The sequence below is a fragment of the Nannospalax galili genome, unplaced genomic scaffold (genome assembly GCF_000622305.1).
Source record: "Nannospalax galili isolate Female #2095 unplaced genomic scaffold, S.galili_v1.0 scaffold149, whole genome shotgun sequence".
Classification (NCBI taxonomy): Eukaryota; Metazoa; Chordata; class Mammalia; order Rodentia; family Spalacidae; genus Nannospalax; species Nannospalax galili.
Genome location: NW_008359763.1, coordinates 1360764 through 1376603, shown reverse-complemented (window position 1 = coordinate 1376603; position 15840 = coordinate 1360764). Strand labels below are relative to the sequence as shown.

General features: G+C 50.4%; 1 protein-coding gene across 1 annotated transcript in view; it reads right to left on the bottom strand.

The window, feature by feature from the left end:
• The window catches only part of Iqca1 (IQ motif containing with AAA domain 1), a 180864-nt gene extending 165502 nt beyond the window's left edge, over positions 1-15362 (bottom strand). The window contains exon 1 of the mRNA XM_029558967.1: positions 15247-15362. Within this exon, the coding sequence (XP_029414827.1) occupies positions 15247-15257 (11 nt within the window). The 5' untranslated portion in view covers positions 15258-15362. The remainder of the gene's footprint in view (positions 1-15246) is intronic.
• Between the last annotated feature and the right edge of the window lie 478 nt (positions 15363-15840).

The window sequence follows — 15840 nt, the reverse complement described above, 5'->3', positions numbered from 1 at the left end:
GGATGGTGTGATAAGAATAAGAGGTAGGAATTGGCTAGGCAGTTAGGGTAAAAAGGCCCCAAAGAAATGTAGCCAGTTTCTTGGCTAAAAGTCAAAACGTCCTTGGGCCTGTTAGCAACATACTCTGTTCCAAAGGCCAAAAATGTCAAAAGTATTTGGGAGCTTGTATCTAATCCTCAAAAGATTTTAGGGTTACCTCTTCAGAGAGGGGGAATGTTGGAGGGGAGGGAGTGGGCATGGATTGATCAAATCACCTTATATATCCAGTTTTTATTTTAATATTTTATTCATTATTTTTTATTTTATATGTATGAATGTACTGCCTGCATGAAAGTGCACCTGTGTTGTACAATGCCTGCAGAGGTCAGAAGACAGCATCAGATCCACTGGGACTATAGTTATGGATGGTTGTTAGCTACCATGTTGGTACTGGGAATTGAACCCAGGTCCTCTTCAAGAGCAGCCAGTGCTCTTAACCGTTGAGCCATCTCTCCAGCCCAACATCCAGCTTTAAAAAAATGAATTCATGTCCTCATGCTTACACAGCAAGCACTTCACTGGCTGAGCTATCTCTCCAGTGTCTTAAAAAATAGTCACAGAAATGTAAAGAGAACCCACCAATGAGGGGACCGATAAATAACTGCAGCGTGTTCACCAGTACTGCCTGCCTTTCACGGAAGTAGAAAGCATGAGTGAGCCACAGCTGGACAGCAGCTTCCATCCTTAGAGCCGTAACAGTAGGAGAAACAAGGAGCAGGGGGTGGCCTGCAGGTCTCACTGGCCTGCACCTGCAGGGTCCTCTTTCCTCATTCGTGGGAAGAGTCTTTAGAAACAGGAGCTGGGCTGTCCTGCTTCCTCCCTGGGGGCAGCAGAGGACTGGGGGCATCCTCCCACTAAAAGGGCTATCAGGGCTCACCGCTGTCCTGTTCTTGCTCCTGCTCATCCTGTTAGGACCCTGATGGAAACCTTCATGGTAGAGATTCCACTTCCCCAATTTTGGGAGACTCTTGGCTCTTTTACATTTAAGAATCAGGACTGACACTAGACCTGAACGCCTTGGGTGTCTGAGGAGGGGCTGCCCTGGAGGGACACTGACCACTGCTTTCCCACTGTCCTCAATGTCTTTTCCTGTGCGATGGGAGATGGTGGCCCTGTCCCCTGGCTGAGAAGTCACTTTCACTCCTTCTGGGCTGCTTGCCCGGCCACTGTTCCCAGGTGTCCTTATGCCTGAAGCCTGATCCCCAACTGTCCACATGTGTGCATCATTTTCTGCTGGTCAAGGAGTGGCTTAGGAGTGGCCACATGCTCTCTAGGGTGCGTAAGAGATGGGGTGACGGACACACGACCTGCATGCAGATCTATAACCAAACCTCAATTTTAGCCCCCCTCAGAAGCACCAGGGCTCCCCCTCTTCCAGGGGAGCTCTGGCTTTGGGTCTAGCTCTTTGCCTGCTTCACACCTCATGCCCATCTCTCTCCCTCTTGGGTTTTCCTGATGGTTTTGACAGATACTAAAATGCTATTTTGCCTTCATGAGTTCATAGCCTTTCAAATCGTTTATTGACATGTGAGAGGCAATTTAGGGAGAACTGGGGGTAAATACACATGTTCAACCACCTTGTTTCCACTTCATGCTGGTATCAGCACCACGTTCTCTCCTCCCAGTTTCCCCGCCCACCACCTGCCATTCCTCAAGTACACTGCTCTGCACGTTCCTGGGACTGGTAAACTGCAATGGCCGTCGAGCAAATCTCTGATCACTTTTCCATCTTCCTGGCCCAAAGCTAGAAAATGCCTCTTGATTCGAAGAGGGTTTTACAGTCACATGGTGATGTGATGATGGTGATGCGATGATGGTGGTGGTGGTGGTGTGATGATGATGGTGGTGGTGATGGTGATGATGGTAGTAGTGATGAGAGGATGTGGTCATGGTGATGATGTGGTGATGATGATGACTGTGATGGTGATACAGTGATCATGCTAGATAGCTTCAGTTGTCAACTTGAGGATCCTGGGAAGTGGGATCCTCACTTGGGGGATTTCCTCTATCAGTTTGGCCTATGGCCATGTCTATGGGGCATTTTCTTGATTATTGAGTGATGTGGAAGGGCCTAGTCCACTGTGGTTGGAGCCACCCCTGGGCAAGTGGTTCCGAGTTGTATAAGAAAACAGGTTGAGCATGGGTCAGGGGAGCAAGTCAGTAAGGGGCATTCCTCCATGGCCTGTGCTTCAGCTCCTGCCTCCAGGTTCCTGCCCTGTGTTCCTACCTTGGGCTCCCTGATGAACTGTGATCAGGATATGTAAGCTAAATGAACCTTTCCTCACCAAACTGGTTTTGGTTAGAGTATTTTATAACAGCAGGTGTAGGAGGTGAAGTGCCAGACCTAAGCACAGGCCACACTAGAGAGCACAGCTTCCACCTTGAGAGCACAGTCTGCGCTTCCACAAAAGAGCCAACCTATAATCTGCCCCAGACCTAGAGAATGACAGAGCGGCTGGGATGAGGGGATCTATCAGGGAGCAACACACCAGCTTATAGGACACTGGGTGCAGGGGGAGAGATATATAAGGCCTGCCCTTCCCAGCAATAAACGAGTCTGCAGCACCTCGCCTAGTGCCTGCTTCCACTCGACTCCTGGTGTCTGTGTGTTGATTCCACAGCATTCACCCCCACCTTGGCCAGAACCCTCGTTCCCTGCAGTCCCTCGTGGGCTGGACCCGCGAGGAAACCTGCAACAGCTGGTGCCCAAACAGGGTTCCCGGCCCCCTGGCATTGGCAACGCCCCCAACTTTGGTTCTTTCGGTGAGTAGGCCCCGGGTTTTGTCCCCTCTACCCTGTTTGTCATATTTGTTAGATCAGGAAGGCACACTCTGCCGTGTGGTCCCAAAGCCCACGTCTACACCTTTTATTCCTTGGCTTGTCCCAGTGAGTTCACATAAGGGCTGATCCACCCCGAACGCAGAGCCCAGGCTTCGGGTCATCCTGTTGCTTGTCCTGGAGACACTGTGTGAGCATACGGCGAAGGTGTCATGGCCTTCGGAAATCCCTCACTAAGCACAAGACATTTGGATCCGAAGCACCTTTTCATGTTGGGGCGGTTTACGCCTGAGTGGCTCACAGTCCTTGTAGGCTTCATTTGTGCCCTCTTGGTAGTCACCCTTGCCTTTTACTTTTGTGGTGAGTTTCCCTTCACGGGACCTTCCCACGATAGGCAACCTACCACCACAGTGCAGGGAACCACAAAGGGCAGTGCTCAAATCGCTCCTTAGAACTCGGAGACTGAAAGTGAAACCAAAAGATATGGAAAGTTTCTGGGGTGAAGCCACTAACTTGGCCCCTTGGGTCTCTCCCGAGAATATGTGGGATCCTGACTTCTGGATGCGAGGCCTTTTCTTGGCCTGAAAAAGGGAAGTAGGGTCGGGAGTCATTCCCCCTGCCTTGTTTGTCCTGATCCTTTTAGCCATCATTGCCAGCCTTAGAGCCCTGGGGTTCAGCGAGAATTTGCTTCACCTCTTGGTCCGCAAATAGCCTGCCAAAAGGAGCCCACGCCTCTATACCCTGCTTGCGAGCCGAGTGACTGCTGACAGATTGTGTGGCGTGGACCAATCAGAAAACGATACGATGACTAAAGGGACTTGGGGGCGGAGAAAAGGGAAGGCGTGCCCCCTCCTGCATTAAACGAGCCTGCAGCACCTTGCCTAGTGCTTGCTTCTACCTGACTCCCTGGGTCTGTGTGTTGTGACTCCACGCCTCTTGCCCCCCCAATCAGCAGGGGACCCTATCCAGGTTAGGGTCTTCACAGCTGGCCTGAGGAGAACCCGCAACCTGTCAGGATCAGGCCATTACTTCAACCCCCGCTGACTTTGATATGGGAACCAGCCTTGAGGTTGATCCAGATGAAGAAGGGGCCCCCTTGCCCCTACCTCAGACCCCGCTTTCAAAGCCACAACAATCAGAGACACCACCACCCCAGTACCCCTGGAAGGAACTACGTTCCGCCTGCTCCGATGCACCTCCTGCTCATTATACCCCCTCGATGGCCCATCCACCCCTTACTTGTCTATCACCTTAGATAAGTTACAGGAGGTGCCTCCTTTTGCCTTTTTGGGGCATAACATTTCAGTTGGCATATGCCCTATGGCCCCTGCCTTTAGTTCAGAGATGGTCTATACACTAGCAGATTTTCAACAACTCTGTGGCACCATAAATTGGCTTAAACCATTCTTGCCCATTCCCTTGGAGGAATTGAAGGTGCTGTTTTCCCTCCTCCAGCCATTGCCTTATTGCAAAAGATCATTGAGTTACTCTCGTCATCAACCCTCAACAGGTATGAGCCCTTACAATCCCTAAGGCTTTAATGCTATTGACTTCTTCTGGCTTCCTTGGTGCCCTTTGGCAGACTGGGCCACTTATCTGGGTCCATCTCTCATACTCGGAGCTCCAGCAGGTTTCCTCCAAGTTTGATCTGGCCTTTAACTTGGCAGTCAAACTTTGCACTCAAGCTCGGAAAAACCTTCATTAGAGAACCCAACACTATTGTGCTCCCTTTTCCCCTCTGTAACCTACAGGCCCTCTGGGCCAATTCCAGAAGTTTTTAGACTATGGTGTCAGGCTTCCTAGGTGCCATTGACAATCACCTGCCCCAAGACAAAAGAATTCAGGCCCTTCTCACCTTGCCGTTTGAAGTTAAACCGCACAGCACCCCTTCCTCTTCACCAATTCCCTAAACGACCATTGCCTTTTCAGACACTAAGAAGAATAACTTTGGGGTCCTGATACATCACCCTTTGGAAAAAAGGACATCATCCACATCATCCCTAATCCTGGCTCTGTCCAGTTGGGAGAACTTCTTGCTATACTTAAAGCTTTAGCAGAGTGCCAGGATGAACCCCTAAATCTCTTTTCTGATAGCTTCTATGCTGTTCAGGTTGCTAAGGTCATCGCCTTTTCTCATGTTAAAAACTCCTTCACCTCACTCCACCTCACTATGGTCAGGCTACAGGAATGCCTAGAAAATAGAAGTCACCCATGGCACATCTCACATATCTGCTCACATTCCGCCTTTCCCTGAATCCTAGCTTGGGGAAATGCTGCCACAGATGCCATGATCATGACAGTCCAGTCTGACCTGTTAGAACAAGTGAAAGCTTTACATCAACAATTCCACCTGTCCCCTCAGAGTATTCATAAACCCCTCCCAGAAATCCCTGTGTCCCAACGCAAGCACTTTGTCCACTCATACTTGTGCCCTACTCATGCCTCTCAGGCCCCTTAACAGGGGAGGACAAGCCATTGTTGAAAGGACCAACAGGACACTTAAGTCCCTCCTGGCTAAAAGGTGACCCTCATTTGGCCCTTACTGAGGCTTTGTTCCACCTTAATTTCCTCATGTTTGATCACCAGGGTCTCAGTCCAGCATACAAAGATTGGTCCTTTTTGCCTTGGGCTATGCCTCTGCCACTTGTCAGATGGAGGGATACGATTTCATCCCTGTGGCATAAACCAGTCCCCATCCTGAAACAAGGATTGGGATATGCTTGTATTTTTCCACAGGACTCTACAACCCCATCTGGATTCCATCAAAGACCTCCAGCCAGCTATGGAAACCCATCTGGAGACCAGGCCCAGCTGAGAGTTTGATAAGCCATGACATCCTTTTCTGGCTTCGTTATCCTTGGCACCCGTTTGTCCTTTGGCTGTGATTCTCCCCAGGCTTCAGATCTCTGGGCCCTGGTCCCCTTACCACCTCTGATCCTCCCTGTAGATGAACAGTCACCTGCTTTCCCGGTTCTCTTTACTACTAATGAATCCCTCAGTCTCCCCACTATGGAATTGATTCACGCGTCTGTTCCCATAAATGGCACATGGTCCCCTGCAGGATCGCTCTGCTTCAGCCCAGTCCTTAATCCCTTCTCCCCTAATGCCTCTCACTGTCACTCCCTCTTTAACATCACAACAGGTGACTTTTGTGGAAACCAGAGCCAGGGCTCCTTATGGGGCCTCAAAATCTGGTCTCCCTTAGTAAAAGACACTTCTGAGACTACAGTGTCCTTCGTGTCCCCTGGGGCCACCACCCCTCCCTTCCAAGTGTCAGGCGTCCTCCATGGACCCGGTACCCTCCCGCCCATAAACTTCCCACCATATTGCGCTTTCCTATTCCATGGGAACACTGCCTCCCACTCACTCCTGGAGATACGCTCCTCTTTATGGATGGAGACACCTTGTCTCTACAAAACCTTACTCCTATGTCTACCCTGACCACAGGCATAAAGACACTGTCAGGGGGCCCTGGGAGCTCTGCAGGCCGGCAGCTTCCCTGGATTTGCGTCCTCTCTTCTTTGTATTAGGTGGAGCCATCTTTAATGGTACGTGTACGGCCGATAACTCAGAGATGGGTTCCTCAGGTGTCACAGACCCAACTTGGACACCTAATGAAGTCTCTGTTAACATCTCCCATTCAATCTCCTCGCCTGTTTGTGTTTGACCACCGTTTGCTCTGCTCCTTGATAATTTCTTGGATGACCCTGGGGATACCCTTGACTGCTCCCTCGTTAACTCCACTCTCTTGGCATGCTGGATTTTCCATGCCTCTCTGGTTCTCTTTGTGTGTGAACCCGCAGCAACCTGGGTTCCCATTCCCAATGCTTCTCATTTCCATGTTATCACCCTCATGGAACAGATGGCTCTCCAACCCTTCCCCTGGACCAAGAGAGATTTTGGTATTACCGCGGCTATTGTCACTGCCATTATCCTTTCCTTAGGGGCTGCCGCTACTGCTGCTGTTGCTATCATTCAATCTTCCACTACTGTGGAAACACTCAATGAGGTCGTATCCAAAACCTCTGCAGCCTTACACACTCAGTCTCTTATTAATCAACACCTCTTCCAGGTTGTTTCTGTCATCCAACAACAGGTAGAGCTCCTTGGGGAAGAGATGGCAATCATCAAACAGATGATGCTAATGGCCTGTGACCCACAGTTCAAAGGCCTGTGTCTCACACCTTACAAAGCAGATAACCTCGCTAGGGCCAGGATGGAACTCTCACTGTACATCCATGGCCACTGGAACCAAAAGTTTCTCAACTACTCCACCTTGCTCACTGACCAGATCATCTCCCTAAATTATACACAGGCTCAGATATTAGATATAAACTCTGGGTTCCTCGACAAACGTTGGTCGAACTTAAAAGCTTTGTTTGACCCTTCATGGATCGTTACTTATTTACTCTGGGTATCATAGTCTTAATTCTTTTCTTGCTCATAAAATGCTTTGTTCTATACTTCTGCTGACAAAACCAAGTCAATTACTCTGTGTATCAGGTTCTCAAGACACTTGAGGATCCAGACTTTGACCCCCCCCACCCCTGAGGTCTGGCAGGTCTGGCTTGCTGACATCCGAGAAGTGGCTGTGTAACTTCTTGCCCTCCTCCTCCCTCACACGGTCATGCCAGAGGTCACACCCTTCAAGGGATGGTAGTCAATGATGGGTAAGGTCCTGATGGTCAGGATGACCCAAGACAGGCACAGTCCATCAAGCTGGGTGCCCTCTGAGGTGGGGTCAACTATGTTGAAGCAAAGAACCTCGGCTCCCACTGACCTTTCTATAATAAAAAGGAATGGATATGTAGGAGGTGAAGTGCCAGACCTAAGCACAGGCCGCACTAGAGAGCACAGCTTCCACCTTGAGAGCACAGCCCACGCTTCCACAAAAGAGCCAACCTATAATCTTCCCCGGACCTAGAGACTGATGACATGAGCAGCCTGGATGAGGAGATCTATCAGGAAGCAACATACCAGCTTATTGGACACTGGGGGCGGGGGAGAGCTATATAAGGCCTGCCCTTCCCACCCATAAATGAGCCTTCAGCACCTTGCCTAGTGCCTGCTTCTACCCGACTCCCGGTGTCTGTGTGTTGACTCTGCACTGCTCACCCCCACCTCAGTCAGAACCCTCATTCCCGAGAGAACCGGCAACAAGTAGGGAGCAAATTAGGACAGTGATGATGGTGGTGGTGATGATGTGGTGATGGTGGTGTTGGCTGTAGTGATGATGATGACGATGTTAGTGATAATGATAGTATGATGATGACGATGGTGATGATGACTGTGATGATGGTGGTAATGATGATAGTGGTGGTGATGGCCATGATGGTAGTAGTGATGTGATGATGGTGATATTGATAATGATGATGATGGTGGTGGTGATGGAATGGTGATGATGATGATACTTGTGGAGACGATCATGACTGTGATGGCGGTAAAGTGATGATGGTGCTGGTGATAACGGTGATGGTGGTGATGACTGTGATGATGGTGGTGGTGATGAGAGTGGTGGTGATGGTAATGATGGTGGTGACAGTCATGATGGTGGTAACGATGATGGTGGTGGTGGTGGTGATGATGGTAATGGTGATGATGATGATGATACTGGTGGTGATGATCATGACTGTGATGATGGTGGTGTTGATGGTGGAGACAATAGCAATGATGGAGGTGATGTGGTGTTGGGGGTGATGATTGATGGTGGTAGTAACTTAATTTATGCACCAGAAGTCACTGTTCTGAGGGCTTTATATATAAAACAATGGATGTAATTCCCACAGTGCTCTTTCTGAGGTAAGTAGACTATCACTCTGGTTTGCAGACAAGGAAACTGAGGGATAAAAAGCTCAAGTCACAGATATGAGGGTTGGCTTTGAACCTTGGGCTCATGCTTGCCCTCTATGTTTTATACTTCCTGTTTGTTAGGGAGACAGCAAACATGGACAGAGTCACTGGGCACAGAAGCAGCAACCACCATGAGTAACAGATCGAATGACTCACAAAGCAGAGCTCTTCCATCCCATCCAGTTAGGATGCTGAGTTTGGCCTCTGGCGCTCCATCCCCACTATGCACAAGCACCAGGATTCCCTGCACAGAGCAATGTCTAGAGAACTCTGCTGGTGAAACAGCACTTAATAGACAGTTCGTCATTTAAGAGAACGTGATCATCAGAAAACTAGAATTCTGTTTACCGCAAGATACTTCAGTCTGCATAACTAGTGTTTAATGGTGGATGTTATTAACCAGGGGCCATGACTGTCCACAGGCGAACAAGAACCACGGAAACAACATGTGCACCTGCCCAAAGCACTTGGAGTGCCTGACATGCTGTTATTCATGCCCTGGAAAGATGGAAAACAGGAGCGAATAGGAAAAGGAAAAGACGGGCAGGCAAGTCGGCAGTGAGGGCAGGCCTCCCCAGGCACAGCTACCGTCAGCCATCTGCCTGAAAACACAAAGCCACAAAGGGTCTAAGTTGAAATGCAGGGACTTTACTAAAGGCCAGACTCCTAGAATCTGAGAAGACAGTGGCCCAAGGAACTCAGTGGCATGGGAGAGCCCAGGTTAGAAACACAGTGGGCTCCATAGCTGGAACATTGAACACAGAAATAGTGCTCAATTTGTTTTGTGGGCCAACTAGGGCTTGGGGTCTGTTCTAATTTGATTTCTTTATTGCTGTGATAAACACTGACTAAAACCAACTTGGGAAGGAAAGGGTTTTGTATTAGCCATTTTTCTCATGCTGTGATAAAACCCTGTGACCAAGACAACTTATAGAAGGAAGAGTTTATTTAACTTATGGTTCCAGGGGAATCAGAGTCCATCATGGTGGGGAGGCATGGTAGCAAGAAGTGGATGAAGCAGGAGCAGAAAGCAGAGGCTCACATCTTCAAGCAGGCACAGGAAGCAGAGGGCAACTGGGGATCTGGCAAGACTTAAGAACTCTCTAAGCCCGCCCCCAGTGACGTGCTTCCTCCATAATAGCCACACCTTCTAAAACCTCCCAAAACAGCACCACCAACGGGACAAAAATGCCTGAATATTTAGTCTACAGGGGACATTTTCATTCAAGCCACCACAGGCTTATCTTATTTTATACATCCAGGTCACAGTCCTTCCATCACTGAGGGAAGTCAAGGCAGGAACTAAAGGTAGGAACCTGGAGGCCAGAACTGAAGCAGAGACCATGGAGGAGTGCTGCTTACTGACTTGCTTCCCCTGGCTTGCTCAGCTACCTTTGTTACACAGCCCAGGCCCGCCTGCCCAGGGATGGCACCACCCACAGGGGGCTGGGCCCTCCTACATCAATAGCAATTAAGAACATGCCTCAGAGACATGGCTATAGGAAATTTCTGGAGACAGCTGCTCAATTGAGGCTCCTTCTTTCCAGGTGACTCCAGTTTGTGTCACGGAGACAAACACTGACCATCACTGTGCCTAAGCTGATGGACACGGTGAAAGGAGAAAACCATGGGCTAATTTTCTGCTCAGAACTCAGATCTGAAACTCCATTTAGCAAACCAAACAAAAGCATTGCTCCCCTAACCAAGGCTGGGTGAGTCCAGGAATATCTTTGGCTGACGTGGGTGCACCTGACATGTACAGCTGTGAACTGCAGTGCAGTCACAGGAGTTGAGAAGTTGCTCAACATGCTGACAGGCAGCCGCGCCAGAGCTAAGACGCCCCATGTACATGTTGAGTGCTGAGTCATGCAAGATCCTGAAACCAGAGACCAGGACATCCTCCGCAGAGAAACAGCAGCACTATGTCCCCCAGAATTAGGGGTGAAAGGTGATGAACGAGCAACATAAGGGCTTGGCAGTAAAAGAGTTCCAGCGCTGAGGTCTGTTTGCCTTGATTGCTAAGTGTGACAACATCAGTAAAAGAGTTTCAGGGCTGGAGCACTGCCTGCTCTTGCAGAGGACCCGAGTTCAGTTCCCAGCACCCACATGGCGGCCAACAACCATCTGTAACTCCAGTTCCAGAGCCTCTGACGCCCTCTTCGGGCCTCTGTGGACATTGCACAACACAGGTACACTTATATAGGTGCAGGCAAAACATGTATACACATGAAATAAAAATAAATATAAAGAATATCAATTTAGAACATAAAGGCTTAGATGACGCCCACAACAAATAAAAAGCAGAGAAAAAATGAAAAAAGAAATCCTATCTATAGTTCAAGCAAAGGACATTGAAGCACATTGAGGGCTATGAAGAGCTAGCTGAAGAAAATTCCAGAAGCTGTAAGACGAGAAAAAGCACAAGACATTATCTCCTCTTGCCCAAAGACACAGTCTCTATACTGTGTATATAAAAGTCTGGAGATGGGTCTATAAATTTAATATCAAGAGTCCAGTAATAATCTACTGAGAGTAAGTATTCTAATTTTTAAAGGTGCAGACAGAATAAATGGTAAAAGATAAAAGGCAACTTATACATCAACTCACTGAACTGAGTGGCCAGCCCCGGGAGGAGGTTGTCTTCAAAGACTGCAGACGGGTAGCTTGACTCCACCCAGACCCACACTCACGCTATGCCTGCTTCCACCTCAGAACTCCAAACTGCCCTGGTGGAGTAGAATCTCAGTGTGACGGGTGCTGCAATGGGACGTCTGGCCAGCTGGGGTCTGTGCTCTCCACAGGGCCCAGGCACGCACCTGCTTTAGGAGGATGCGTCCAAGGCCAGAGCTGAGCAGAGCTGGAACTCAAGGACATTCCTGGTGGCTCAAGCCTCCCAGGGCCTGCCCTGGATTCGAAGGCTCTCTCTTCCTCAGTACTGTCTTTTAGGGACCCATATCTGGAGAGAACAGGCCTGGGGCTGGTTGAGCAGAAATGTGGAATGTTATGTGGCCCTGAAAATTCCACATCTCAGCCCGATTTCCTCAGCACTGAAGATGGCTCCATTTCCTTCTGCCAGGCCTGTTCCCTAGAGACTCTGGTTCCCACCTTCACCCTCTTCCGTGCATCCACAGCCACACCCCACCACTCAGGGGCCCGGCTACCAGGCCTCAGTCACACTAGCTGATTTCCGGCCTCCCTCAGAGGGCCAGAATGGCATGCATCCACACACTTGCTCTGCAGATTCCAGGTCCTTCTGCCCACGTGGGTCCTATGATGATGATGTGAGATGAGGGACACGGCAAGATGGGGTTTAACAGAAGCAATGTGGTGACATGTCACATACCACCAGGGGCCCTGTCTTCAGGGCCTTTAGTATCTCATTCACAGTGTTGTGCAACCATTGCTGCAGCGTATTTCCAGAACATTTTCATTACTGCAAAAGAAACCTGTACCATCAAGTCACTACTGAGTCTGCTTCCTCCCTGCCTGTCTATGCCTCTGTTGGCCAGCTCTAGACAATCCCATGAACAGTTGCACCAAATTGAAGACACTGTAATTGGAAAATGGATTTGATGATCCTAATCTAGGGATGGACTTAGCTCAGCCACATGGCACACTGTAGAGAGGCAGGTTTCCTTCTAGATTGAGGGCTGACCGTTCGGAGGATAAGATACAAATCATTAGCGTAGGAAAAGATCCACATTCAAACTCAGAGCACAGTGTCTACTGAGTGTCAGTGACTTTCATACTCCATGAAGTGGCAAGACTGTGACCCGGGGCTGTCTGTAAATGGAGTCCCATCCTAAGCCGAGTGATGCCTTCCGCTCACATGGGGTTTGTCGAGTCCACGTGTTGTAGCACAAGCTGGACTTCTTGCTATTTAATGCCAACATCCTGTGGAGTGCGCACAACATTGTGTGGTTTACCCACCACCAGCCGACAGACCCTCAGGACATGTCCGTTCTATACTGATGCTGCCATTGCCTCAGCATCCCCCACAATTCTTTCTGGGGGTGTGTGCTCGCTCTGCTGATTGTGGTGAGGAGGCTGTCAAAGGGGAGAGTGTGATAGGGCCAAAGCTGTTCCTCTTCTCAAAGTAGTTAGGTTCAGGTCACACCCACTCCCTGTGCTCACACCTCCTCTCTAGAGGACTCCTGCAGGGTGGGGTCACAGGTGTGATGGTGCTGGGAATTAAAGGCATTTCAACCCTGAGATTGCCTAGTGTTTTAAAAAATATTTTATTTATTATTCTTGTTTTGTATGTATGAGTGTATTACCTGGATGTATGTAAGTGTACCCGTGTCATGCAATGCCAGCGGAGATAACCAAGGACTCTGGCAGATGGAGGCTACTGCAGAATTCCACAACTGGTCACACACAGAGAATATGAGGGCTTCGGATTCCCCTGGAACTGGAGTTAAGGACGGTTCGTAGTCGCCATGTGGGTGCTGGGAATTGAACCCGGGTCTTCTGCAAGAGCAGTCAGTGCTCTTAACCTCTGAGCCATCTCTCCAGCCCCCATGCCTAGTGTTTTTAAAAGCCTACAATGGGTTTCAGAGTTGATCATGTGACCTAGAAACACGGCAGATTCTCAAGTCAGGAGGGCAGTGCTGGGTTAGGGCTGAACATGATAGCTAAGAAAGACCAGGTCATTACTCTATGTCTTTGAGGTACTTATCCCACCACTGAGGGCTGGGGAGGCACCATGGCCTCCTCAGGAGGTCTAAGTGTGCTAAAGGAAAATTCTGTCCACCGTCGACAGATGATGCGGTTTCCAATCCTTCCCATTGGGTCTGTGGTCAGCCTTTCCTGCTCTGAGAGACGCCTGGTCCTTGTGAGGGTACGTTCTCAGGGAGGGTTCTCTTCCCTGTGGGGCGTGCCTGTCCTTGATGTGGTTGGTCCAGGGGCCTCCTGGTTCTTTACACCACCTCTAACCTCCCCTGCCCCCTCGCTCTGAGTCCTACCTCCTCAGCTGCTGACTTTATTGTCCCTCTAGGTGCTGTGACCCACCATCTTTCCATCCCCTCATGTCTCCTGGAAGAGTATCCTTTCCTTGCTTCCCCCCGCGCTGTGGCTGCACCTTGAGCTCCAGTGTGTGAGGCTGACCTGCCTGCTGGTCCCATGTCCTCCCACTGGCTCTCAATCTCAAGGCTGGCACCTACCTCCTCCCCTTGTCCAATACTATCTGATTTCCTCACCACTGGGTATTTCCTTCAGTGAACACGCATGCTGTTGTTACCTGTCTAAAGAATCCGTCGCCCGTGTACCCTGCCATGGCCACCACCCTGCCCCTTTCCTTTGCAGTGAAATGCCTTTAGGCCTTCACTGCACTGTACTTCCTCCTGCTCTTTCTGGAATGATCTTTCTATTCCATCATTCCTCTGTCAAGGATAACTGATTCCACGTGAACTCATCCAGCAGCACCAGGCAGAGCCTGGCCACCCTCCTACAGCACCTGCCATCTCCCGCCTGGCTTCCAGGACACTTTAGTCCCTTTGCTGTGTTAGCTTTTCTCTCTATTCACCCATGGCTTCTCCATCCTCTCTTTTTAAAAGTTATTATATTTTATGTGTACGTGTGTATTGCCTGCATGTATGTAAGTGCACCAGTGTCTTGCAATGCCCGTGGAGGACGGAAGAGGTCCCTGTTACTGAAGTCATGGACAGTTGTTAGCTGCCACGTGGATGCTGGGATTCAAACCCAGGTCTTCTGCAAAAACAGCCGGTGTTCTTAACCACAGAACCGTCTCTCCAGCCCCCTCTCCATCCTCTCTTATCTACACTTGTTCTAGGTCTCATAAAGACCACCCTGAACCACCCTGTCAAGTTCCTGTTTGTCACAGACATCTCCATGAAGAACTGATATCCAACACTCTCGGTCTCTACAGGCCTGGAACTGCTCTCCTGGTCCCCAGCTATCCATGCCGGGATGAGCTAGGAACCACCAGGCTTGGGTTTCCAGGAACATTTCAGAACAGAGGTGGGCTGGAGCTGCCTGTGGCCGCCCGTGGGTTTGCCCTGTGAGTCATTTGCCTGCATTGTGCCCAGTGCACCCTTACAGCCTGGATATCACACCCTTACAGCCTCATCTGTGAGGCAGAAACAGCACTCAGAGCCGGGCGCCTGTGGCAGTGACTTGGATCCCCAGTGGATCATACTACACTGGGTGACTGCAGGCCAGGAACATAGGACGGTACCAGAGACACTCAGGACCTATCTGTGGGCTCAGCTTCCTCCAGATCTTTCTGGAATGCAGTTTGGGGACCTAGGTGTTCTCACAAGCAACCCTTTCATTACAGAGGAAGTCTAACAGGAAAAGTGCCTCAATCATCCATAGGCATGGGCACTGGGCGCTGAGCAAGGCCTGGCTGCAGCTCCTTCTAGGCGTGGGGAAGACAGGGGTCTAAGGTTCCTGTCCACAAGCAGATAATCCATCCCGAGGCATACTGAATTCGATAAAAGACAGAAAGGAGAGAGAGAACGGTGGAGACCGAGGGTGGGGGGCGGAAGGACAGAGGGAAAGGCAGACCAGCTGAAAGCCGCTTGGAGACCTGGCCCAGGCGGATAACCCACCACTTACAGGTTGGACATGGCTGGCCTCTTTCCTTCTTTCCTTCGCCCACTGGGAAACTTCCTTTCAGTCTGGGGTTCCCGAGCTCGGCGGCTGCAGTGGGCTCCCGGAACTTGATTTCTACTCTCCGCGGCCGTAGCAACCAGGACGCTACGCCTGCGCAGTGCGGCTCCTCCCTGCGCGTCCCGTTTCCTAGGCAACAACTGCGCTGGCTCCGATGGATGCGGGGGGCGGGGGTGGGGGGTCTGGGGAGCTGCGGGTCCGGCTCCTGGGGGCCTGCTGGCTCGGTTGCACCCGGCTCAGCGCCCTGGCTTTGGACGTCGTCCTCCGTGGGGTCCGCCCTCAGTCTTTCCATCTGCACAGTGGACCCGGCAGGCTGTCGGTGGTTCGGCGCTCACGCGTAGGGAGAGGCCGGTGCTCGGGGGCAGGAGGTGCCCGGAGCATGTCAGCTGTTAGAGAGCTGCTGGGAGGGTTTCTTTCTGACTCTTTTCTTTCTTCGTCCTTAGTAGCCGTTGAGTTTTATCTGGAAACTTCAGAAGGAATCCGCAGTTCCCATAGTGGGCTGTTCTGAACGGGTGCAGAGGAGAGAGGGGGAGAGGACAG